This window comes from Nannobrachium achirus (assembly GCF_963921795.1).
Source record: "Nannobrachium achirus genome assembly, chromosome: 5".
Classification (NCBI taxonomy): domain Eukaryota; kingdom Metazoa; phylum Chordata; class Actinopteri; order Myctophiformes; family Myctophidae; genus Nannobrachium; species Nannobrachium achirus.
Genome location: NC_137814.1, coordinates 9,701,837 through 9,727,205, shown reverse-complemented (window position 1 = coordinate 9,727,205; position 25,369 = coordinate 9,701,837). Strand labels below are relative to the sequence as shown.

At 43.9% G+C, this 25,369-nt stretch overlaps 1 protein-coding gene across 1 annotated transcript in view; it reads right to left on the bottom strand.

The window, feature by feature from the left end:
• Positions 1-25,369, bottom strand: part of piezo2b (piezo-type mechanosensitive ion channel component 2b) — a 202,797-nt gene that overhangs the window by 142,330 nt on the left and 35,098 nt on the right. Inside the window, exon 3 of the mRNA XM_080726880.1 lies at positions 9,804-9,929. Coding sequence (XP_080583006.1) covers positions 9,804-9,929 — 126 coding nt within the window. The remainder of the gene's footprint in view (positions 1-9,803; positions 9,930-25,369) is intronic.

Here is a 25,369-nt window from a genome sequence, read left to right as displayed (position 1 = left end):
CTGCAAGCTCACAAAAGCGACACGCTGTGTGCTTGCAGATTGGCTATTTTGGATCATCTTCGCCTATTAATGACCTGGCTTAAAATAGGGACACCAGGTTGAAGGTGTTTAATTAGACAACTGAAAATGAATGGTCTAGTTTTGTTCATGACTACACGGAGAAGGTAAAATGTTTGGTCCTGACTCCTGAGCTAAACCAGCCGGGAAGCATTGTTGTTGGTGACAACAGTACTGTAGTCCTTTAGGAAATTCCAATGACCCCTGACCATATAATTCATACGGCAGCCATTTAAAAAACGTCAATACCTACTGTACAGCATGAATACATTGTCATATCCTGAGTACACCCTGTTTGTTTATTACACTACAGAATTAGGTCTATAATAGTGACATGTACAGTTGTATGAATGCTTTGCTTTTGTCTATTTGCTTGAAAGTGACACATGGCATGACGATCACAAAATGTGAAATGTGAATTTCTTTATGTCTCACATATACAAGCAGTTCTATCCACTAAAATGTTATATTTTTTAGTTGCAAAATAGTGTTGTCATGCGTTAGTGACATTACATAATTCCTTCCACTAGGTACTGTAGGGAGGTTTTTCAAGTACACTCCTTTGCTCGGTGACTATTTGACCCGCGCTCAGCACAAAGGAATGAGGGAAGTGCTCCTAAAGGAAGCCAGCCCCGGCTCTTCTGGTTGACTTATCACTGGTGACCCGCTGCAACAGCTGGAGAGAGATGTTTAGTTTTCTTGGAAGGGTTTTTTGACTCATTCACGCTCAACTCGGTTTACTGCCCTAATGGCTTATTTGGCTCCGGCGAATAAAAGACACAGAGGAAATGATGCACAGTTATCTGGAGGGGAAGACAAGCATCTCCCGCGCGACGGGACAGCTCCTTGTTTACACGCGTCTGCCAAAAGGAAAAGCGTGTGGTGGGGGGATTCGATATCAGATAGGGAGACCTGAGAACTTAGTCTGGAGACTGTAGACAGTGTGTAGGAGGAGGACAAAGGGTAATGTCTGATTTCCTGTGCTGTACATATAAATAAAAACAACTCCAAACAGAATAACATTATAGGCTCAGTCAGGGAGTGAGTGAGCCTGTAAAAAGAATTCACCACTTTCAACCTGGTGTCCATATAGTTTGAGCAGGTCATTATAGGCAAAACATTTACAAAAGATAAAACAATAATAATAACAATACATTTAAAAAAATGACAACATAATTTAATAAGTTTGAGATGGCTATCCACCAAGTTATTGTAAGCTTTTTGATCGGCTATTTTCGAGGAAGCGGTACAGAAGATACTGTCTTTGTTTATTCTGACACAGTGGGACGTTTTGTACATTGATCCTAATTTGTAATCATGTCCAATTTTGCACCTTGAACACTGCTAAACAAACTGTTATTGTTATGTTGCCATAAAATCTAAAACATTTTATTTCTTTATGTTCACTGTGGCTCAATATGAAGCTTTTCTTGGCCGGTGAGTGATGGATGTATTCTTTCGTTAGCATGTGCCTCATTAATGTCTAATGAGAGCCAGGATGGAGAGACAGCCAGCTATAAAACAATGCTGTGCACAGGAGCGCTCATACACACACATTCACTGCTAAATGCTGCAGATCATTACAAAGGATGTTATTTATAACAGACACACTAATGGTCCTCTTCACACCAGTCCTTACTTAAAGAAATATTCAGTTTTTTTTATCTGTCTATGGGTGCAAATAACAATCATTGCAGTACATGGTCAATGATCTTTCTCTCTCTCTATGTATCACTGAAGAGGTAAATGGAAAGACTCACATATTGACTGTGCACTCGTGCAATGACATACTGTATATAGTCTATTGACTGGGGCAATGGCCTCCAAGACCCAAGCCTTCCCAATGAATTCTGGGTAATGTAGGACATCGTTCAAACATCCAAGTATCATGTTCAGAATGGTGACAGAAAGTATCCCGTATCGATTGACAAGATAAATGGAACAAACTGACTAACATCCCCACATTTGATATTTTACCAGTAAGACTTCCTAATCGGGAGATAAGCGACCGTAGGTCGCTTATCTCCACAAATAGGGCAAAAATGTGTTTTTCCAAAATCTTCCTGATCCATGTTGATGACATGAGTGTAGACATGCTGTGTAGTGATTTTCGTGTTTTTAGGGCAAAATCTGTAGGAGCAGTGTCCAAAAAGGTGTTTTTAAAAATCGGCCTGAAGGTGGCGCTATATGGGACAGATTCATGTTGATGGGATGAGTGTAGACATACTGTGTAGCGATTTGCGTGATTTTAGGGCAAAAACTGTAGGAGCAGTGTCCAAAAATGTGTTTTAAAAATCGGCCTGAAGGTGGCGCTAGAAGAGGGCCATGTGAGAAATGAGGGGTGGGGTCTCCGCGTTGCCTTGGCGGACGAAAAGGTACCGGCCCCGGCTCTCAGGGACGCTCCTAGCACGAGTTACGGCATTTTATGTGAGCTGCAGTGGAGGGGGTACTCCACTGGGGGCGCCACCACTTTTGCATCCGTTCTGGAGCACCAGGAGTGGGTGGTCCCCAGGAATTCCCCGTGAGCAGCCCCGTTGGGGTGGTCATTTGGTCATTTTTGCACATTTGGTGATTTTTTACACCTGGGGGTCCCCCAGGGACCTGGGGGTCCCTGGAGCTCCGGGGGTCCTTGGAGGTTGTAGTTTGGCAGGTAAGGAGTGTGTGTGCAAAATGTGGCATGGATGGGGGCAACGGTTGTGGAGATATGAGCAGGGCAAAAGTGTGACGTGTGACATGTGACTCACGGAGGGACATTTTTTTACACCTGGGGGTCCCCCAGGGACCTGGAGCTCCGGGGGTCCTTGGAGGTTGTAGTTTGGCAGGTAAGGAGTGTGTGTGCAAAATTTGGCATGGATGGGAGCAACGGTTGTGGAGATATGAGCAGGCAAAAGTGTGACGTGTGACGTGTGACTCACTGACGGACGGACGGACGGACAGCCGGTGGAGGTTTTGGTAGTAAATGCGACCTATGGTCGCAATTACGCATTATTAATTATTTATAACATTGTACTGTTACGTTTTTGGAGCTGTGTGGAACACAAGCTCCCTATACGTGGCCGTGTGTGTCTGTGTGTGTGTCTGTCTGTCTGTATGTAGCCTGAGGAATGTGTAGCCTGAGGAATGTGTAGCCTGAGGAATATGTAGCCTGAATACCACTGAGTGACCAGAGAGGCTGCTATCAGTCTAGCCTGAGCAACACACACACACACACACACACACACACACACACACACACACACACACACACACACACACACACACACACACACACACACACACACACACACACACACACACACACACAGCTCCACTTCGAACAGAGGTTCGATTTTTTCTTCTTTTTTTAACATCCAATTTCCTATCAGGATCAGCTCTCCCCCGTCTACACTCATGTCATCAACATGGATCTGTCCCATATAGCGCCACCTTCAGGCCGATTTTTTAAAACACATTTTTGGACACTGCTCCTACAGATTTTGCCCAAAAATTACACAAATCGGTACACAGTATGTCTACACTCATCTCATCAATATGGATCTGTCCCATATAGCGCCACCAACAGGCCAATTCCTTCAAACACATTTTTGGACACTACTCCTACACATTTTGCCCTAAAATCACGCTGCGACCTGACGGTCGCTTATCTCCACAAATAGGGCAAAAATTTGTTTTTCCAAAATCTTCCTGATCCATGTTGATGACATGAGTGTATACATACTGTGTAGTGATTTGCGTGATTTTAGGGCAAAATCTGTAGGAGCAGTGTCCAAAAATGTGTTTTTAAAAATCGGCCTGAAGGTGGCGCTATATGGGACAGATTCATGTTGATGGGATGAGTGTAGACATACTGTGTAGCGATTTGCGTGATTTTAGGGCAAAAACTGTAGGAGCAGTGTCCAAAAATGTGTTTTAAAATCACACCCGTGTGAAGTGGAGCTGTGTGTGTGTGTGTGTGTGTGTGTGTGTGTGTGTGTGTGTGTGTGTGTGTGTGTGTGTGTGCGCGTGTGTGTGTGTGTGTGTGTGTGTGTGTGTGTGTGTGTGTGTGTGTGTGTGTGTGTGTGTGTGTGGATCATGTGTACCGATTTTTGTGACATTTGAAGAAAATATGTAGGAAAAGGAGCAAAAAGTGTGTTTTGGAGAAAATTCAAGATGGCGGAAAATCTATCATGGCGCAAATGGGCGTGGCCTATATGGGGAGATGACCCGTCATGACCCAAGGAATCCAGGGAAAAAATATTTTTAATTTTCCGACCTACGGTTCAAGAGTTACAGGCCAAAACGTAAAGTGGGGTGTTATGGCGCCACCATGCGGCCAAATGACACAAGTATTTTTTATTTAATCCTTGAAATCATTATGAACCTCCTCTCCAAGTCTTGAAACTCTAGCCCCTATGGTTTGCGAGAGACAAATAATTGAATGTGAGTTTTTGCAATTCCCATTATAAGTCAATGGGGAAAATTAATTCACTAATAAATTAATATCAATTAAACTATAGAACCTTTCTCTTAGAAAAGTAATAGCCCACGATTCCCGAGTAAGCCGGTCAATTTGACATATGGCGCGAGTGTGTGGTGGCAAAACTGTGGGACTAGTGGCGTGCCGAAGTTTAGGAAGTTCAGGCTACATACAGACACACAGACAGACACACACACAGACACACACACACACAGACCCACACAGCCACGTATAGGGAGCCTGTGCTTCACACAGCTCCAAAAATCTGAAGGTGGCGCTAGAAGAGGGCCATGTGAGAAATGAGGGGTGGGGTCTCCGCGTTGCCTTGGCGGACGAATAGGTACCGGCCCCGGCTCTCCCGGATGCTCCTAGCCCGAGTTACGGCATTTTATGTGAGCTGCAGTGGAGGGGGTCCTCCACTGGGGGCGCCACCACTTTTGCATCCGTTCTGAAGCACCAGGAGTGGGTGGTCCCCAGGAATTCCCCGTGAGCAGCCCCGTTGGGGTGGTCATTTGGTCATTTTTTACACCTGGGGGTCCCCCAGGGACCTGGGGGTCCCTGGAGCTCCGGGGGTCCTTGGAGGTTGTAGTTTGGCAGGTAAGGAGTGTGTGTACAAAATTTGGCATGGATGGGAGCAACGGTTGTGGAGATATGAGCAGGGCAAAAGTGTGACGTGTGACGTGTGACAGACGGACGGACAGCCGGAGGAGGTTTTGATAGTAAATGCGACCTACGGTCGCAATAACATTGTACTGTTACGTTTTTGGAGCTGTGTGCAGCTCCCTGTACGTGGCTGTGTGGGTCTGTGTGTGTGTCTGTCTGTCTGTGTGTCTGTATGTAGCCTAACTAGTGCCGCACCATTTACGCCACTCGCGCAATATATACCGGGAATGGTGTTCTATTACCTTTCGTTCCGATCCGCCTTACCATGCCGACGTAATCGGCAAAAAACGACGCTTAATTGTCCCCATTGACTTATAATGGGACAATGCAAGAAATCACTTTCAAGTATTTTTCTCTCGTAAACCATAGGAGCTACAGTTTCAAACCTCGGAGAGGAGATTCATAATGATTTTAAGAATGAATCGAAAAATAATTACATCACTCGGCCTCATGGTGGCGCTATAACGGCCCACTTTACGTTTTGCCCCGTAACTCTTGAACCGTAGATTGGGTCAAGACGCATCTCCCCATATAGGCCACGCCAGGATAGATTTTTTCCCATCTTGAATTTTCTCCAAAACACACTTTTTGCTCCTTTTCCTACATATTTTCTTCAAATGTCACAAAAATCGGTACACATGATCTACACACACACACACACACACACACACACACACACACACACACACACACACACACACACACACACACACACACACACACACACACACACAGCTCCACTTCACACGGGTGTGATTTTTTCTTCTTTTTTTAACATCCAATTTCCTATCAGGATCAGCTCTCCCCCTCTCACCTTCTAGGAGCACACAGTCGAATTCAGGGGTCTTCAACAGGGGGTCCTGGACCCCTAGGGGGTCCTCAGAGTTACTACAGGGGGTCCTCCAAATTTTCCAATCCTTTTTATATTAACAACTTGAGCCCTAGGCCTAGTGTCCATATTCTGAGAACTGTAGCCAAACATAGCAGATCTACAAGCTCACAACACATCACACTGCAAGGCGTTGTGAGCTTGTAGATCTGCTATTTTTGGCAAATAGGTTTGGTGTAGAAGGGAAAAAGAGCAGACTAAGTACAGAGTAAAAGGTCAAGTTTATTAGGTAATGATGGCTCAAGTGGTTAAATATCAAATTGACATGAATCCAAAATACACTGATGATTGTGCTGTCAAACGATGAAACTATATGGAATCTATATGAAAAGGTTGTGGGGGTCCCTGCTTCATCTCTCTCTCAACTAAGAGGTCCTTGGCCTGAAAACGTTGAAGACCCCCGGTCTAATTACACCACCATGACTTAATCTGGCAACTACCTCTGACTTTGGTAATAAATATTTCCTTTATTACCAAATTATTATTACCAAATATTTATCCTGCATGTCCAGTGAGAGCAGGCCCTGTGTAGCCTTGCCCCGAGGGTGATACGGTCCGTTCTGCTATTTCAGGAGAGCTGGCTGTTGTGTCTACAGTGGAAAATGAGTTAGCATGAGACTTCACATGTCATTAAAGCACAAGGTCAGCCTCTGTCCCGTCTAGACATCGCTTGTATTTTACGGTTTGATACTGAGTTTCATGGGCAGCCCACAGCGCAGCCAACTATTAACACCTACCCAACACGCAGTCACTAGATCACACTGTTTTCTTAGCAAGCCGCACAATTCATTGTTATTTTTACATTTTCTTACACAGCTATACTTATGGTGGAAGGAAGCTCGTTAAATTGTGAAATATGATAAATCTACCATAAATCTGCACCTTTTGCACAGTCTGAAGCTAATTCTTCTATATAGGTTTTTAACCACCTTCGATCTGGTGTCTGTTTAGTTTTTTGGCATGTCATTATGTCATTTTATAAACTAATCGCTCTGACATCACTGTATGTCAACAGAATCGCTTTTATGCCCATATATGGAGATCCCTGATGTCATCAATATTAAGCCCATATCTAACAGGACTTCATATGGGAATGCCCATATATGGAGGAAGACAGCCCATATCTGTGTGGCTGGTTCTAGAGACAGGGATTTCCATATATGGGCATGAAAGGGATTGTATGTACAGTATGATGTCAGATGCGATAGACGTCATAGGACTTTCAAATAACGAATAACTGAGTAAGCATGTTTGGGGTCTCACAGCATATCTCCATATACATGAGCACACACACACACACACACACACACACACACACACACACACACACACACACACACACACACACACACACACACACACACGCGCGCAAACATACACACACACACACAGGAGCTGCAGGTTTTTATAGTAAATGTGACAACATAAAAAAATTAAAAATCCTTATGATCTTGAAAATTTTGTTTTCAGCACTGCTGTGTAATAGCCGTCATCTCCGTATTTCAATCAAATATGTATTACTGGCCTCAGGTCCATAGAAATACGATAAAATACAAGGCAAGGGATGCATTATAATAAAAAAGAAACAGTGCTGTAATAAAAAGAAAAATTATTGTGTACTGCATAATAAAAGTTTCAGGCCAGTCCAACCTCCATTGACTTCCAGTGAGAAATGTAAAAGTTAAAAAAGTTATATATTTCACAAGTATAACAATAAAAGTATAAGAAATATGTGGAAAACGTTGCATTTCTTGGCTTACTGGCAGTGTGCACAAGAAATGTAGTGCTGAGCGGTCCAGTGATTTGCAAGATTAGCCCCAGAAAGACTAGGGATGGGTATCGTCTGCGATACTTTTAATGGTATCGATTGCATGACGTCGATACTATCGGGTATCGGTTCACGTAAAAACGAACAATACCTCGCTTCGATACTCTGGAATGCACCCCTGGCCGGTCGCATCTGTAACAGTTGGGCTACTGAGAGTTTAATGACTGCTTTAGTAGGCTAACACTCTATAATGTTTATTATTATGATGATTATCCAACGTCTATACTCTCTGCTCCGCCACACTCGAAAAAGGTATCTTATTGATTCCCAGGTATCGAAAAAGGTATCGTATCGATTCAAAGGTGAACGATACCCATCCCTAAGAAAGACACAGACGCACGTACGTACGTACGCACATGCACGCACTCACTCACTCACTCACTCACACACTCACTCACTCACTCACACACTCACACACGCACACGCACACGCACGCACACACACACACACACACACACACACACACACACACACACACACACACACACACACACACACGCATACACACATGCACAGCCACTATATGAGGCAGCTCAGCCCCACTTCCCCAGGCTATATTAAAAACAGGACCTTTGAAATTTGTAAGCATTGAGAAGAGAGCGACAATGAGCCATAAAATACAGTTGATTATATCGTTATCATAAAATGTTATGTCAATGACTGCTGACATTTCTCATAATTATAAAAAAAAACGTCTGCAGACCAAATAATAATAGATACAATCAAAGGTAATCCTCCTGTTCGAGTTTGATTGCCCTATCTAAAATATTGTTATTCTCAACAACTTTTACCATTTAAGCCCTAAAAACATCATCATATGACGATAAGCTTAAAATACAACAATCTACAATATCCACAACCTGAGCTTTTTTCTAAAAAATTAATTACTAGATAAAAACGAGATTTTTCCCATAGATTAGTCTTGTATTCATGGAAATTTCTCTCCAGTAGAAGAATCAACCGGTCATCAAATTATTGGCTTAGGAATGCGAAAAAATACATAAGAAATAAAGAATCCAAGAATTCAAGGCTTCATGGGGTGTGTGTAATTGATAGAAATAAATAATGTTTTGGGTGAACTATCCCTTTAATGCGATTAAAAACACACAAAAAATGGGCATCCTGGTGAATCAAATAAATCTATGCGCGGCAGCAATAAAAAGTCCTGTGTTCCCTTCCAGCGTGGCCCTTTTAAAACCCCATTATTATCCTCATTGTTATTATTGTGATATTACATTACAGTGTGGTGGTGCTGCCAGCCAGCCAGGCAGCCAGACAGCATGCAGTGTGTACTCAGGGGCGTCAATTGGGTATGGCAGGGGTATGCAGCTGCCATACCCTGGGTCCAGGGGGGAAAATAAAAGCTACTTTTAAATATAAATCCATAAATGTCTCTTTGTCTATCTGCGCTGGTTATTATGTTGTTAAATTACAGTAAAATAACTACAAATGCAGAATTTTACATATAAATGGTCACTTTAACAAGGTATTATAATTATATTCTCCACACTTATATTCTCCCCAGATTGACAAAATGGTATATTCCCAGGTTCCGCAGGTCAGCTGCACAGGTGCAATGCATTATTGTTAATTGTGGCACGTTTACTAACATGTTAAGTTTAGCTGCACTTGAAAAACCATTCCAGGCTGCCATATCCAGCCCAAGAAACCATAGAAACCTGTGTAAAAAACTGACAAAAGCCGTTTTTTTCCTTTTTTTTCCAGACATTGTGAAAATAGCCGACCTACATGCTCACAACGCCTCGCAGCGCGAGGCGTTGTGAGCATGTAGATCTGCAATTTTCACAATAGAACCGTGTTATCCAAAATGTAATGTCTATTTTCCATGAGGACTCCCATCTTTGCCATACCCTTGCTTTTGCTGAACTGACGCCACAGTGTGTACTCACAGTTGAAGTGGGAGTGGATGGAGCGGGCGGCCAGCAGGCTGTGGACAGTGATCTGATAGATGACCTGCAGCAGCAGGAAGGTCATACTGGTGAAGCACAGAGACTTGAGCAGACGCCCTGTGTGGCCTGCAAGGAAGCACAGCAACAACAACACAGCCACAGTGTCAGTCAGTCAGCGTAGATTCTGTAGAACATCTCTACATTCTGAATATCGTTGTTGTCGGGTGGAAACCTTGTACAAAACCATTATGTCCAAAAGCGTTCGTTTTGTGTTTATCATTTAAAAAAAAAAAAAAAAACATTTTAAATATTTTAAATATACAGATCTACAAGCACACAACTTCTCGCGCTGCGAGGCGTTGTGTGCTTGTAGATCGTCTATTTTCACTCGTTTTGAGCCACAGTCTTGTTTACTTTACGAAAAAACATATTAATTTGAAACTTGGAGATACAAGGTTTCTGCCCGACAGTGACGATATGTTTGAGCTGTGCCAGCCGCTCCAATATGTGACTTTGTGTGTATGTCCACGTGTTTTTCCAAGTGTGTTTCCATGGTATCAAATACTGATGTTGTATGTCCCTATCCTGTGTGGGTCTATCATCCTCTTCATTATCATCAGCACCGCTCATTTCACACAGGTGTGATTTTTTTTTAGAAATAAATACAATTATAAATATATATATTTCTAAATGTATATACCTGCTTCCACATACGCTATCTTTACACCTGTAAAACCGTGAGGTGACAATCTCTCTCTGAGACATTTTCATGTCAAAGAATCCCCATGTATTTTCCCACGGACCCCAATCTGAAAAATATTTTTCAAGATTTTTCAAAATAGGATCTACAAGCTCATAGATTTAATAGCATTTATTTAGACAAAATATTAAATAGGGCTCAAGTGTTGTTGTTGTTTTTGGCTTTTTTCTGGTGACCCCTGGAAACCCCTCAAGACCAAGATCAAGATCCCTGGAGACTTTTGATTGATTGATTATTTTATTGGCACAATGAATTTACACACATGTACAGTGGACACATTTAAAACATGTAGCACAGCACTGGTAGGGCTAAAAGCATTCTGTCCAATAGGAACATCCCAATAAGTCCTTTTACAGTCTTGATTCCATTGGAAGACCACTTTGAGAAGCAGTGCTCTACTGTAGGTACAGTGCTTAGCTCTGTCCTAAGATTGTCAAGGTAACTTTCAACAACATTTCAAAACATGGCAACCATTTCTCACTTACATGGAGAACCTCCCATTTTTCTGTTTGTCTCTGCTACTCCCCGCCCCCTCCCCAAAAACACATGGCAATCAGGTTTACACATTTGTACTCAAAGGACCACAATGGAAATAAGCTATCAGGCTTTTTGTGTTTATCCTTTTGACAGATCTATACACATATGTGGTCATGTACCGGTATATGCACGATTTGTAAATAAAAACATCAATCAATCAATTCACAATTCCCACCACTAAAGCATAGTAAAATAATATTACCAATTTATCTCTCAACGTATGTTCAAATGAACTTGTTCATATTTTATTATTGTTTTCCAGTAAATATTTAGCAATCCTTCTGGTGATTTTTTTATGATTTCATGTCATGAAAATAGAAATAAAATATTCAATAGTAAAAAAAAAAAGACAGTCCCATTTACTCACTTACTATTGTAATCAATTATATGATAAAATGCTTTCTTTGGAGAGTAACTGCAACTTGATTATGACAACTTGACAATTCACCAAAACAAGTTCCATTTTCACTTCTTCTTGAAAGCACTCATCAACTTTCAAAATGTATAACCATAATTAAGGAATTTCTTCATGTGCTCCCCAATAATAAGAATGTTGAATCTATTTGTCAGCCTTAACGACTCTATTCAGAAACACAAGTCTGGAGCTGTAGTAGTTAAGTACTGGCAGTAAAACAAAGCTCATTATTAAAAGTCAAACATACAATCTATGGGTCCATAATAAACATTGTACTGATGTTATTCTGACCTCGCAAAGGTTTGCTTTTCTGACTGCTGGCTTTGGAAAAGTGTTCACAAGTGCCAATCAGACAGGGTTCCTCCTGACCACAGGAAAAGCATATACACATCTGAACATGAATTCCTAAATTGAGTTGGTTTCCTTCCTCCTTTGTTAGGGAGTAAAGAATGCAACCATCTTCCTTGCCCTGATCGCTCCTCAGTCCTAATCCATAGACGGGTGTGAGTCTGTGAGACCAGAGCCTGACTGAAGAACCATGACAGCTGCGGAACACATGGCCCGTTTATAGCACACCTAAAGGTATTTGGGATAATTTCAGGAGTTGTTATGGTGATAATTCACTACAGTAGGGTTCTTCGACCTCCTCGTAGCGCGGAAATGAACATTCTCATCCCCAGGGCACAGAAGGGCCGTTTGGAAGGGCCTCCGCTTAGAAAAGGAAGTGACACTGGCTTCCTTTACGCCGACAGCGTCCGTCCTTTCAACAAAACGGAATTAGCAGGCGCTACCTGGTGGCCTCCGTGACAGGCTAGCGCGGTTTGGGGTCCACTGGGCATTCAATTGTTCTTCACGGAGCATCATCAGCACTCACAGTTCTGTTCATCTCCACCACACCGCTTCGGTTCTGTTCTGGTGGAGCCTCGTTAAATTTAATGCATCCTTGCGGGGAGCATTTAAAGAGTTTTACTGCGGTATGGCACCGTATCCTGGCCAAGGTGAGACGCTACCGCTGAGCAGTGCGGGCTATCCGTGTTGTAACCTTATCAAATGCCCAACACCATCTCATGCCATGCTTATTAAATGTTGAAGTGAAAACAATTTCAGCTAATTTCCCCCAGCAGTTCCCTCGACGGCTGCAAAGAAAGAGAAGAATGCTTGTAAAGATTCGGTATGAGGACTAGAGAGCTACTTGTGTCCAAATTGGTCCTTAAGCCCTGGACAATGTGACTGCACTGGCATCCGTCCCCTGTTTTCCTTTTACAGTCTGGCCACCATCTGTCTCAGTTATGACACGAATTTGCTGCTATTTCTTTATCCACTCACAAACTGCTGTGTCCCTGTAGTGCTTTTAAACCATGCCAAAAGAGTTCATTGTTCAAAATCATTTTTTAGCAGTGACTGCTTTTCCCCAAACAAACCAACAATCCTCATTTATATCCAACTCACTTGGACTTGCCAACACAAGTGCAATTTAAAGCGCTGGACCCTAGCAACTTGGAATTTAAATTACTTCATTTTGAGATAAAATAAATTACTTCATAAAACAAAGAGATTTATGAATTCATATAAAATCGATGACTACTCCTTACCGAACTGCTGTTGTTAGGCCTCTGCTAGTTAGTTGATAATGGCAATAGCAATTCTGTATCGCTTATGGACTTCTAAATGTTTATGAGAGTTTCCATTTTTGACATGTTCACTGGAAATTAAACACTTTCACCCCTGGCATCCCTATTTTGGCATAACGTCATTATAGGAGAAAATATTGTTTTACTAATTTGAAAAGCATTTTTAAATACTTCAAATAGCTGATCTAAGACTACAAGCTCACAACATGTCAATGTAGATGGCAATTTGAAGTATTTTAAAACGTTTTTCAAAAAAGTAAAAAAAAAAAAATCAAAGACCTTTAGGGATAAGGAGTAAGGCATGAACGAAAATATAGCCCCAGCTATTTTAGAGTTTGTTTTTGAACAGAGCTTAAGTGGTTAATTGTCTTTACAATATTAGACGGTAACTCACAAACAATAACAATAATGGCAAAAGATGTTCCTGTCCAATTACGTCCGGAGTCTTTCACTGATGCATTCTTTAGGCTTAATGAACTGCAGAGGCTTTTAAAAGGAAATGACCCTTAATGAATTATTCATCCTCAACATCTGTCTTAAATTAACAATACCAATTTAACAGCCCTGCTGGGTCCCGGGAGACTCAATAGCCAAAATGAAGCAGACCATCAACACAGTTCAGCACATCAGTCAAGAGGATCTACCCTAATTGGTTCTCCTAATTCTAATTGGTATAAATAAAGGCTATTCAGCGTGTCGGTGCATATTGCATGTTCAGATTAGTATGTTTAAGGGTTGTGACTGTCGGTGTGTGCGGGCGGCTACAAGTGTAACAAGTATCATGACTGAGGTCAATTTACTTTCAGCTGACTCAGTTCGAAATATAAGAGCAGGCTTATTCAGATAATATGGATTGCACAATCATTGGTTCGTTCTCTCGATAAAATCTCACTTTTAAGGAAAAGAAGGTTACTTTTTTTGTCTTATTATTTAACTATTTATTACAAACCCAGGAACTGTCAACATAGTGTCAAATGTATTGATATTGATGTATTGATGTATTTATTATCTTGCTTATTGTAAATCGCTCTGGATTAAGAGCGCCTGCATTGTAAATTGTAAATGCCACATTAAAGGGATATTCCACTTTCAAAAAAGCTTTTGGTCATTTTAGCGTCTACTCAGTCTTTTGTGAACACCCTGGACAGATTTTAATTTGCTTCATTCAATATTTAGATATATAATATTCATTTTATCGAAAAAACATGGCCAGCTCACGTATTAGTATGAGACGGGTGTTTTTGATGAATCTATAATGGTTAAAATGGAGTTTGAAGTTACAATGGGTTTGTATAGGAATGGGCCCTAGATGGGGGTGTCTGATAAAATGAGTATTAAATATCTAAATATTGAATGAAGCAAATTAAAATCTGTCCAGTGTGTTCACAGACTGAGTAGACGATAAAATGACCAAAATGTATTATTATTATTTTTAATATAAGTTTTTAATATATAAGTGGAATATCCCTTTCTGCACATATACTTGTAGATGGCTTCTCCTATTAAGACTGCAAACTAATGCACTGAAATGAGTCCATTCTCACCAGGAATGTCAGTTAATACAGTAAATGAATACACAGCCAGATGGTACTGTATATACCGGTATACTGGCAAGCTTTCCCCAGCTGGAAACAGCAAGTACTAACCAACGCCTGTGGCACTTTACATGTATTCTTCTGTTCTCGCTCATCACACTATGCAAACCTTAAGACATGGAGAGGTTACATAAACATAAGTAAAGTCTCAGTGATGTAAAGCAGTGGTTCTCAACCTGTGCAACATTTATTTCACGGTAGATAAACCAACATAAAGTTTAAGTGTATAGAGGGTATATGCACATTTCTAAAGTGATAATTTAAGGACTTTTTACCTCTAAAATGGCAAATCAAACATTGGCCAAATTGTCAAATAGAAGAAAATTGTGAAAGATTTTCAGAAATTGTGAAAACAGCCGATCTACTAAGTACATCTACTCAAGTACTGTACTATTGTACTAAGTAAAATTGTGAAGTATTTTTTACTTTACTGAAGTATTTCCAATCTTCAATACTCTTACTTCTACTCCACTACATCTCAGAGGCAATTATTACTTTTACTCCACTACAATTATTTGAAAACATATTACTAAATTAGTTACTTTGTAGATTTTGATTATTAAAACATACATTACCCACTTTCAGATTCAGATTCAGATTCAGATTCCTTTATTTACCATTGTGTAAAACACATAGGAATTTGTTTCGGCAACATACGTTTCGGCAACACTTCAGCCCAAATACATTTCACCACTGGCTTAGTCCAAACCTCCTGCAAATCACTTCTGTTTATACTCATACAGACTGCACAGAGATCATTCCATCCCATGTCAATGTGACAGGAGATACTGTATAAAATACAGCAGAGAAAACAGAACCATTGAAGTACAGAATTAATTTACACAATGTAATGTCAAATCATCTCAAATCTACAAATAATATTTCAAATGTTGAAGTGGGCCATCCAAAACGTCAAATCAACCTTGCTCCTTGCAGTGTGGAAAAACTACAGCAGTACTACAGTACATACTTTTAATTTGGCAATATTTCCAATATTTAATTTTCGAACGCTTTGTTCTTGTTTGAATATTGTTAGTTTGGTGTATTTTCTTTGATATACAGTATGTAGAGTATGGAAGACGGGGATATAAAAAAGGAATACTTTATCATAAGGATGTATGAAACTGTCTTTCATCAATAATATATATATTATTATTTTTAATTTGGGCGGACATAGCTCTCTAAACAAAATCATTATTATACAGCCTACTGAAAAAACCTCCAAGAATCTGTCCGACAACCACAGTATTGTAATCTCAACCGTTTCAGCCCGCGACCGCCCCAAAATAATCATTTGAAGTGGTGACCCCCCACCACTGGACAACACCTTGCAACATTGTGAGCTTGTATATCTGTATATTTCTATTTCTTTCTGCTGTTATCTTTCAATTTAGTGACAATTTAGTATATTAGTATAGTATAGTTTGCTGATTACTTTTGACGCAGTAATGGTGTTTTTTCTTCTTTTCTTTGAGGCATTTTAAAGAGGCGGTGCCATAGTTTTGTACTTTTTCTGGTTTTCATGTGTCTAGGAGGTTGACAGTACTTCATTAGACCCCCTGGTGTGGTTGTTATGAGAAATTTTGCATTCTCTTTTTATTTGGGTTTTTAGCTGGAGGATGCCACCTGCTGGGTCAGACGTGCCGTTCCAAAAACACCCATACTTATTACACCAGTAAGACTCCCTAATCGGGAGATAAGCGACCGTTGGTCGCTTATCTCCACAAATAGGCCAAAAGTTTGTTTTACCAATTATCAAGACATACGGGCAGTTGACAGTTTGCCATGGTTACTCATTGAAGTTGAATCTCCATATATGGAGATAACCTACGCATCACACTAAGTCTGACCTCACCAGCCCATATTTGGGCATGAGCAACTTATGTCTCCATATATGGAGATATGATGACATCACACAGTCCTCAGCCGATGATGTGGCGTGATGTCATACAATACACAAACGAGCCCTACAGTATAAAGGGGCAATTCTTGCCAGGAAAGAAGCATTTCTTCGACTCAGACCTTATCGCCAGGGTTGGCTTATAGCAGCTGTCGGTAGGACCATATATGGATTCTGTTATTGTGGATCTCCTAACAGGGCATCATCTGGGATACAATCCCTTTTATGCCCATATATGGAGATCCCTAACAGAATCCCTTTCATGCCCATATATGGAGATCCCTAACAGAATCCCTTTTATGCCCATATATGGAGATCCCTAACAGCATCCCTTTTATGCCCATATATGGAGATCACTAACAGCTAACAGAATCCCTTTTATGCCCATATATGGAGATCCCTAACAGAATCCCTTTTATGCCCATATATGGAGATCCCTAACAGAATCCCTTATATGGAGATCCCTAACAGAATCCCTTTTATGCCCATATATGGAGATCCCTAACAGAATCCCTTGTATGCCCATATATGGAGATCCCTAACAGAATCCCTTTTATGCCCATATATGGAGATCCCTAACCGAATCCCTTTTATGCCCATATATTATGGAGAAATCCCTGCTCTGAGTATCTGACATCAGTGTGATGTCACCTGTTTATGCCCATATATGGAGATCCCTGCTCTGCGTATCTGGTTGCTATGGTAAACAGTTGGTTGCTAGGGTAAAAAAAACATGGTTGCTATGGTAAACAGTTGGTTGCTAGGGTAAACAGTTGGTTGCTAGGGTAAAACCATGGTTGCTAAGGTGGTTGCTAACGTACACTAACAGACCAGCAACAACAGACTGTTGCCACAGCAATGTACACAAAGGTTTGTGTACACATGTGGTGTGATGTCATACTGATGCGGAGATATGAGCAGGGCAAAGGTGTGACGTGTGACGTGTGACGGACGGACGGACGGACGGACGGACGGCCAGTGGAGGTTTTCATAGTAAACTGCTCCCTGACGGTCGCAATCATAGAATCAACCCCTCCCCTAATTACCATTCACCCAACACACATGGGTGTGGCTAACTTCAGCTGGGTCACCACCCACAATGACAACCACGCATACCAATGAACTGGTGGGTGTGGCCACATAAAAACATCATTTTAACTCTTTCTGTACACTTTTTTGGAAAGATTCTTCCTCCTAGTATAATCATAATAGTAGATAACCAGTAAGACTCCCTAATCGGGAGATAAGCGACCGTTGGTCGCTTATCTCCTGTCACACTGCTGACATCAGTATGACATCACACCGTACACAAATTACCCTTATATAAGACCGGCATTATCTACCGACAGATTAGTAACAAGATGTCAAAAATAAATCATTGAAGGTTTACCCTACTAACCAACTGTTTACCATAGCAACCATGTTTTTTACCTTAGCAACCAACTGTTTACCCTAGCAACCAACTTTTTACCACAGCAACCATGTTTTTTTTACCCTAGCAACCAACTGTTTACCCTAGCAACCAATTGTTTACCATAGCAACCATGTTTTCTTACCCTAGCAACCAACTGTTTACCCTAGCAACCAACTGTTTACCATAGCAACCATGTTTTTTACAGGGCCTGGGATTGATGACATCAGAAATCTCCATATATGGGCATGAAAGGGATTTTGTTTCTGGAAATATGTCTGTGGGGTGCCACATTTGGAATAAAACACTTACATCACACATCTGGATATCCATACAGCCCATCTAGTTTGCCTGTGTCCATTTATGCCCATATATCTGATGACATTGGGACAATGATCTCCATATATGGGCATAAAACTTATGTTAATTAGTAAAGCCTGGGGATCTCCATATATGGGCATGAGGGGTACCCTAAAAGGGCATCATCTGGGAATAGCAAATATAGTTATCCTAGAAAGTGAAAATCTTACATCAAAGGCCATAACTACCTACCTACCACCATACTGCATTCCTCATTAAACTACCTACCAGTAAGATGCCTAAGGGAGAAAAGCAAAGGGCGAGGTTGCACCATTTCTTGGTCTTCTGGCCAGTGATGTATATCGGACCATTTAACCATATATGGAGACATCTGGTACCCAAAGATATTCACAGATATGGGCTTAATATTGATGACATAAGGGATCTCCATATATGGGCGTAAAAGGGATTTGGTTCCCCTGGCATCACAGGGATCTCCATATATGGGCATAAAATGGATTTGGTTACCCTGGCAACACGGGGATCTCCATATCTCCATATATGGGCATAAAAGGGATTTGGTTCCCCTGGCATCACAGGGATCTCCATATATGGGCATAAAAGGGATTTGGTTCCCCTGACATTACAGTGATGTCAGTGGCTGGTTCTACAGAGGGGATCTCCATTTATGGGCATAAAAGGGAATGTATGTATGATGATGTCAGATATCATAGACGTCATAGGACTTTCACATAACGAATAACTGAGTAAGCATGTAAACCCGTAAAATCTATATTTGGGCATGGCTGATTTATGACCTCATCATGATGACACGAGCAAACACAGCTGAATTGTATAAATGATCAGTGCAGAAACCAACAGAAGTATTTGACCAAGACTCTTCGATTTAAACATCAACAAAGGTGTGACGTTTGTTGATGGTCACAAAACGTGACGGACGGACGGACGGACGGACGGACGGACGGACGGCCGGTGGAGGTTTTCATAGTAAACTGCTCCCTGACGGTCGCAATCATGTTTTATAGAGGGGAAAATCATGGCACCTGCACTTTAAAGGCCTCAACGGCCCTGACCCACAGGTTGAGAGCCGCTGTTGTAGTCAACAGCTATCAATGACAGCTGTGCTTTACTCCAGGCTTTCTCTCTTTAACTATTGATGAGTACATAAGTGGTCCACTTTCTCTCTCCTCTCCTCTCCTCTCTCTCTCCCATCCTTCACATCCTGACTGTTATTTCAGCTGGTGAGAGACGAGCAGACAGACATCCAGCCCATGGCCCTGGACGTCCCTCCTCCCCACCGATATGGCTTTATGTATTATTAAACACTGCATGTGGTCTCCTGCTGAAGCCCTACATTATGAGCGGTCTGGGAGGTGTCCTGTTTAGTGTGCTGTGGTGCGGGCGAAGTGAGATGCATGCCGACACAGCGAAAGCTCTCGTCAAGCCCTATTCAAAACCACAATCCCCCATTTATCACCCGTTAAAAGAGGACGGTCACCTTTCAAAAACCTTCCCCGGACGAGCCGTGATTTATATATATATTTTTTTTTCTGAAGATGGCTGCGGGGATTAGATAAGGATAAGGATTAGATAAAATACTTAAAACACTATAATTAGTTGACTGGATTCCCAAGGGCTCTACACTAGGCCTCCTCCTGTTTTCAATTGCCACAAATAGCAGATATTCAAGCTCACAATGCTTATAAAGCTGTTATTTTTGCAGGATGTTCTCCCCTGAATAGGGATGCTAGGGTTTTAAAGGGAATACCACTCATTTTCGACTTTGAACTATGTCATTAATATACCTAAAGGCTCTTTTCCACCGGCAGCGATAACGATGACGATAACGATTTAAAAAAGTGGGTTTTCAATTGAAGTGGATCGGCAGCATCCACCCAACACCGATAAAGACAACGATAGCCGACAACTACATCGTTAGGATCAACAACGATGTGGTTAAGATCACAGTCATATGGAACTGGGTCTCTCAACTGGGTCTGACAAACAGCTGGAGGTGTGCTCTGCGCGAGCGTCTGTTAATTGGCGCCTCTTCACATTGATGTCCGATAACTTTATCGGACATCAATGTGAAGGCATAATTATCGCTGTGATATTTTATGGCTATCGTCATCGTTATCGCTGCCGGTGGAAAAGGGCCTTTAGAGTTGTCCTCGAACCGAAGAATTGATTGTGGGGTCATGTGATCAGTGACATCATGAGTGCCAGTATCAGTGGTTCTGTATTTTTGCTGTAAACATGTGTTTCTGTGGGCTTCCCAGCTGACTAAAGTTACAAAATTACACGTAGACTGCACTGTGAGAACCTTTTTCCCCACCTTGCCCGCACAGACAGTCTATTCAGGTAACGATTTAAATAGTTTATTGCACTGCCAGAAAGATATGAACACAAATGGTTTCAGTTAATAAACTAGAAGGTAATAAAAAGGTAAAGAGTGCTTTTGAAAAAGAGCCATACATGAATACTGAATCCTATCAAGGGATTATAGAACCGCCTTTGCTAAATTCAAGTGTGGAGTCGCACTTCATGTTGTTGGAACAACGGAGGTTCAGGAGAACAGACCACACAGGATAACCATCTCCTCCCTTCTCCATCACTTCTAATCTAACCTACCTTCTCCTCCCTACCTCACCTGCCTCAAATCCCACTGATAACAACTCCTCCCTTATCTCCTCCTACCAAGCCAATCAAGCGCTGTATTTAAACCTGGCCGTGCCAGCAGCATTTCATGCTCAGTTCTCGCATTGCTGCGAAACACACGCATCTAGTACCTCGTACTAAAACCCTTTTTGTCTTCGACAAAGTTTGTCTTAATCGACATCTATAAAAACCATCGCCATGGAAAACGACGAACCTATGGACCTGCTCGCGTCTGAGGACGAGATCCCGCCGACCGCGGACCTCAGACTGGTCCTGAACAGGCAGCGAGCCACCGCCACCGCCATCACCACCACCGCGGCCACCAGAACCTCCACTTCCACCACCACTACGCCGCCACCTTCCCTCACTCCCGCACGGAGCCATCACTTATCACCGGCGCGTTCTACTCACCGCCCCTCCGCTGCCTCCGCCACCGGCGCGTACACCAGGAGCCGTTCTGTCACCTCCGTGCTATCAGCCAGGTCAGTCACTCCCTCCTTTGCCATTAAAGATTGGACCATACGTGGCTTACAGAACGCCCTGATTAGTCTAAATGTAACTTTTCCCCGTGCTGCAGTTAAAGCCACTCTGTTTGATCTTTACTGTAATGCTATGCGAGATCCCTCCATGCCCGGTCCGTCGCACGTTGATGACGCGGGACCGACAGGCGTGTCAGAGGGAATCCCCGGGGAATCCCCGTCCCGCCCACCCCCCAGGAAAGCTCCTCGTAAAACACACCACGTCGCTTCCCCCGCCACTTCCCCCGTTGTCACTACTAATGTCCCTGCAACCACTGTTCACTCTTCCCCATCCACGTATCCCAACCCACTGCTGCACTTACTTAACTTGTATGCACAGGGGACTGTACAAACCCAAACCCCCGTCCAATCTTCCATTATTCTCGGCCACACACAAACACCCCCCCCTCCCCCCCGCAATCAGGCCACGGGTCTAACGACCCAAAGCCAATCTGTCCTCCCTCCCTCCACAGCTAATCAGCTCACTTTTTCCCAAAGCCAATCTGTCCTCCCTCCCTCCACAGCTAATCAGCTCACTTTTTCCCACACCCAGGCCCAAACTGTTCCCCCTCCCCCCACCATGTTCAATCAGCCTACTCGCTTCCAACAGGCTTTAACTGCCCCCCCCCCCCACAGCTAATCAGCTCACTTTTTCCCACACCCAGGCCCAAACTGTTCCCCCTCCCCCCACCATGTTCAATCAGCCTACTCGCTTCCAACAGGCTTTAACTGCCCCCCCCCCCCCCCCACAGCTAATCAGCTCATTTTTTCCCACACCCAGGCCCAAACTGTTCCCCCTCCCCCCACCATGTTTAACCAGCCTACTCCCTTTCAACAGGCTTTAACTGCCCCCCCCCCCCCCCCACAGCTAATCAGCCCACTTTTCCCCAAACCCAGACCCTACCATCCATTCTTCACTCCCTTGCCACGGCCAACCAGGCCACTCACTTCAACCCACAGCTACAAACTGTCCCCCTGAACTACCTACCAGTAGCCCAGGCCCACGTCCACACACCCATACCTCAATTTGCTTTTTCCCTCTCCACAGCCCTGCCCGCTCCCGTACCTCCGTCGGCCATCTCCGCCAACCCGATGCCGGTGTCGAACGCACTCCGCATCCAGATTCTCCAGGGTACGGACGTGGACCTAGCGGCCTTAATCAAACCCTCTGCTTTCTCCCACCAGGCCAGGACCGTAGATTGCGGAGGGGTGTCCATCACCCTCCGCGATCTCAACTCAGCCACTAACCCCACTATTCTCTCCCCCACAGAATTCGTCCTGGCTTTTTCCCTCTACCGGAATGTCATTTGTTCCGTTTTCCCCTACCGCAGGCAGGAGCTGGATGATTATTTGCAAATAATCATGGACCTAGCTATCCGTTTCTCCGGGCCCCTTTTCTATCACTATCACAGGCAGTTCGCAGCGACGGCGGCAGCCCGACTCCAGCAGTCGAACCAGCTGACCCACTGGGGGGCACTGGACTCCGAGCTGTACTGCCGGCTCTTTGCCGGCAGAACCGCCGTCGCTTGCGACCTGTGCAGTTGCCCGGCCCACCCCACCTCAGCCTGCGTCCTCGCCACCTCCCGCCCCTCAACCTCCACCACTTTCACCCGGCCTTCTTCCTATCAGGTACCCCAAACCCATACACAACTCCCACAGCTCATGGCCCGCCAAGCTAAGCCTGCATCCCAACGCCCCACCACACTCCCAGCCTCCTCCCAGGATAGGGATCGTCGAGGCCGCCCCATCCTATTTGTCGGGCAAAAGATGCTGTGCAATAATTTCAATGACAAGGGCTGTAACTCGTCCGCTTGTAAATTGTTGCACGTATGCTCTTTTTGCTCCGGAGCCCACTCCCGTGTCGCATGCCCCCACAACCCCACCAAACCCTCAAGCAGTTGACTAGTAAAGCACCTAGCCACCCCTATCAACATCCCAGCCCTAGCTTCAGAGCTAACTTCACACCCAGACCCCGATTTTGTCCGATTTTTCCTAGACGGCCTCAACCACGGCTTCTCCCCGGGCCTTGTCACACCCCCAGACACAAATCTCACCTGCAATAACCTCCAATCCGCCCTGACAGACCCAGACACCGTCGATACCCTAATCACCAAGGAAGTCCAGCAAGGTTTCATGATAGGCCCATTTCCCTCTCCCCCCTTCACCAAATTCCGCATCAGCCCCGTCGGAATAGCCACCCGCAAATACTCCGGCAAAAAACGCCTCATCATAGACCTGTCTTCCCCCCACGGTTCCACAAATCCTAGCATTAACAGTCTCATCCCCAGCTCCGACTATTCCCTCCATTATTCTACAGTGGCCCACGCCATATCCCTCATTCGCCTAGCCGGCCGCGGTGCCTGGCTGGCCAAAGCCGACATCACCTCGGCCTTCAAGGTCCTCCCCCTCCATCCAGACTCCTGGCGCTGGTTCGGAGTCTGCTGGAAAGGCCAATACTATTTTGCAGTCCGCCTAACTTTCGGATGCAAAAGCAGCCCCAAGCTGTTCGATAACCTGTCAGAACTGTTATGCTGGATTTTATTAAACAACTACCGCATCCCCTCCCTCGTCCACCTGCTAGACGACTTCCTCACTATTGACCCCCCATCATCCCCCCCCGCACACAGTCTGTCTTGTCTGAAAGCAGCCTTCACAGCTCTCGGTGTTCCCCTCGCCGAAGACAAGACAGAAGGCCCTGCCACTAGCGTTGAATTCCTAGGAATTAAACTAGACACTCTCGCCTTTCAGGCCTCCCTTCCCCAGGAAAAATTGGACAGAATCACCCTAATCGTGGCAAACTTCTCAGACACCACCTCCTGCACAAAACAGCAACTACTCCAACTCCTAGGCCACCTCAATTTCGCAACCCGCATTATTCCCCAAGGCCGTTCGTTCATCTCCCACCTCCTCTCACTAGCCTCCTCCGTCCCATCCCTCCACCACCAGGTCTCACTCTCACAAGAGTGCAGAATGGAGCTCAGGCTCTGGCGAGTCCTCCTCCAAAACTGGAACGGCATTAGTTTTTTCTACGATAACTTTCACTCCTCACCAGAGGACCTCCAGTTATTCACTGATGCCGCACCCTCTGTAGGCTACGGAGGTTATTACCGTGGGCGCTGGTTCGCGGACGAATGGCCAAAGGAGATGCTAGATTCCCAGTGCGACCCCCACCATTCCTCCGCTATGTACGAGCTCTATCCCATCGTCGTAGCGGCTTCCCTTTGGGGTTCAGAATGGACCAGCCGCTCCGTTCTCATCCACTCAGACAGCCAAGCCACCGTAGATATTATTAACAAAGGCCGTTCCTCCTCACTCCCCATCATGTCCCTCCTCAGACGGCTCACCTGGCTCACGGTCACTCACAATTTCATTATCCGTGCTGCCCATATTCCCGGTCACCTCAATGCCATAGCTGACTCACTTTCTCGTTTTCTCTTCCAGAAATTCAGGCTACTGGTTCCAGACGCGGACATCCACCCCATTCCGGCACCTCCGTTTTCTCACATGACCTTCCCATAGACCACCCTCTCCGTCACCTCATACTCCACGCCCAACAAACCATTCTCCTGTCACTCGCCCCGTCCACCCTGTCCTCCTACTGGACCGCCTGGAAAAATTTCCAATTATTCCACTCCACCTATGCACTACCTTTCCCGTCCCTAGACCTAGCCACCCTCGCCTCCTACATCAGCCACTGTCACACTTCCCGGTCTATGCCCTGGTCCACCATCCGTGCCTACCTCGCCGGTATTAACTTCGTAACAAAACTATTCACCGGCGCTCCTCACCCCTTCCATTCACATCCCCACGTCTCTCTGCT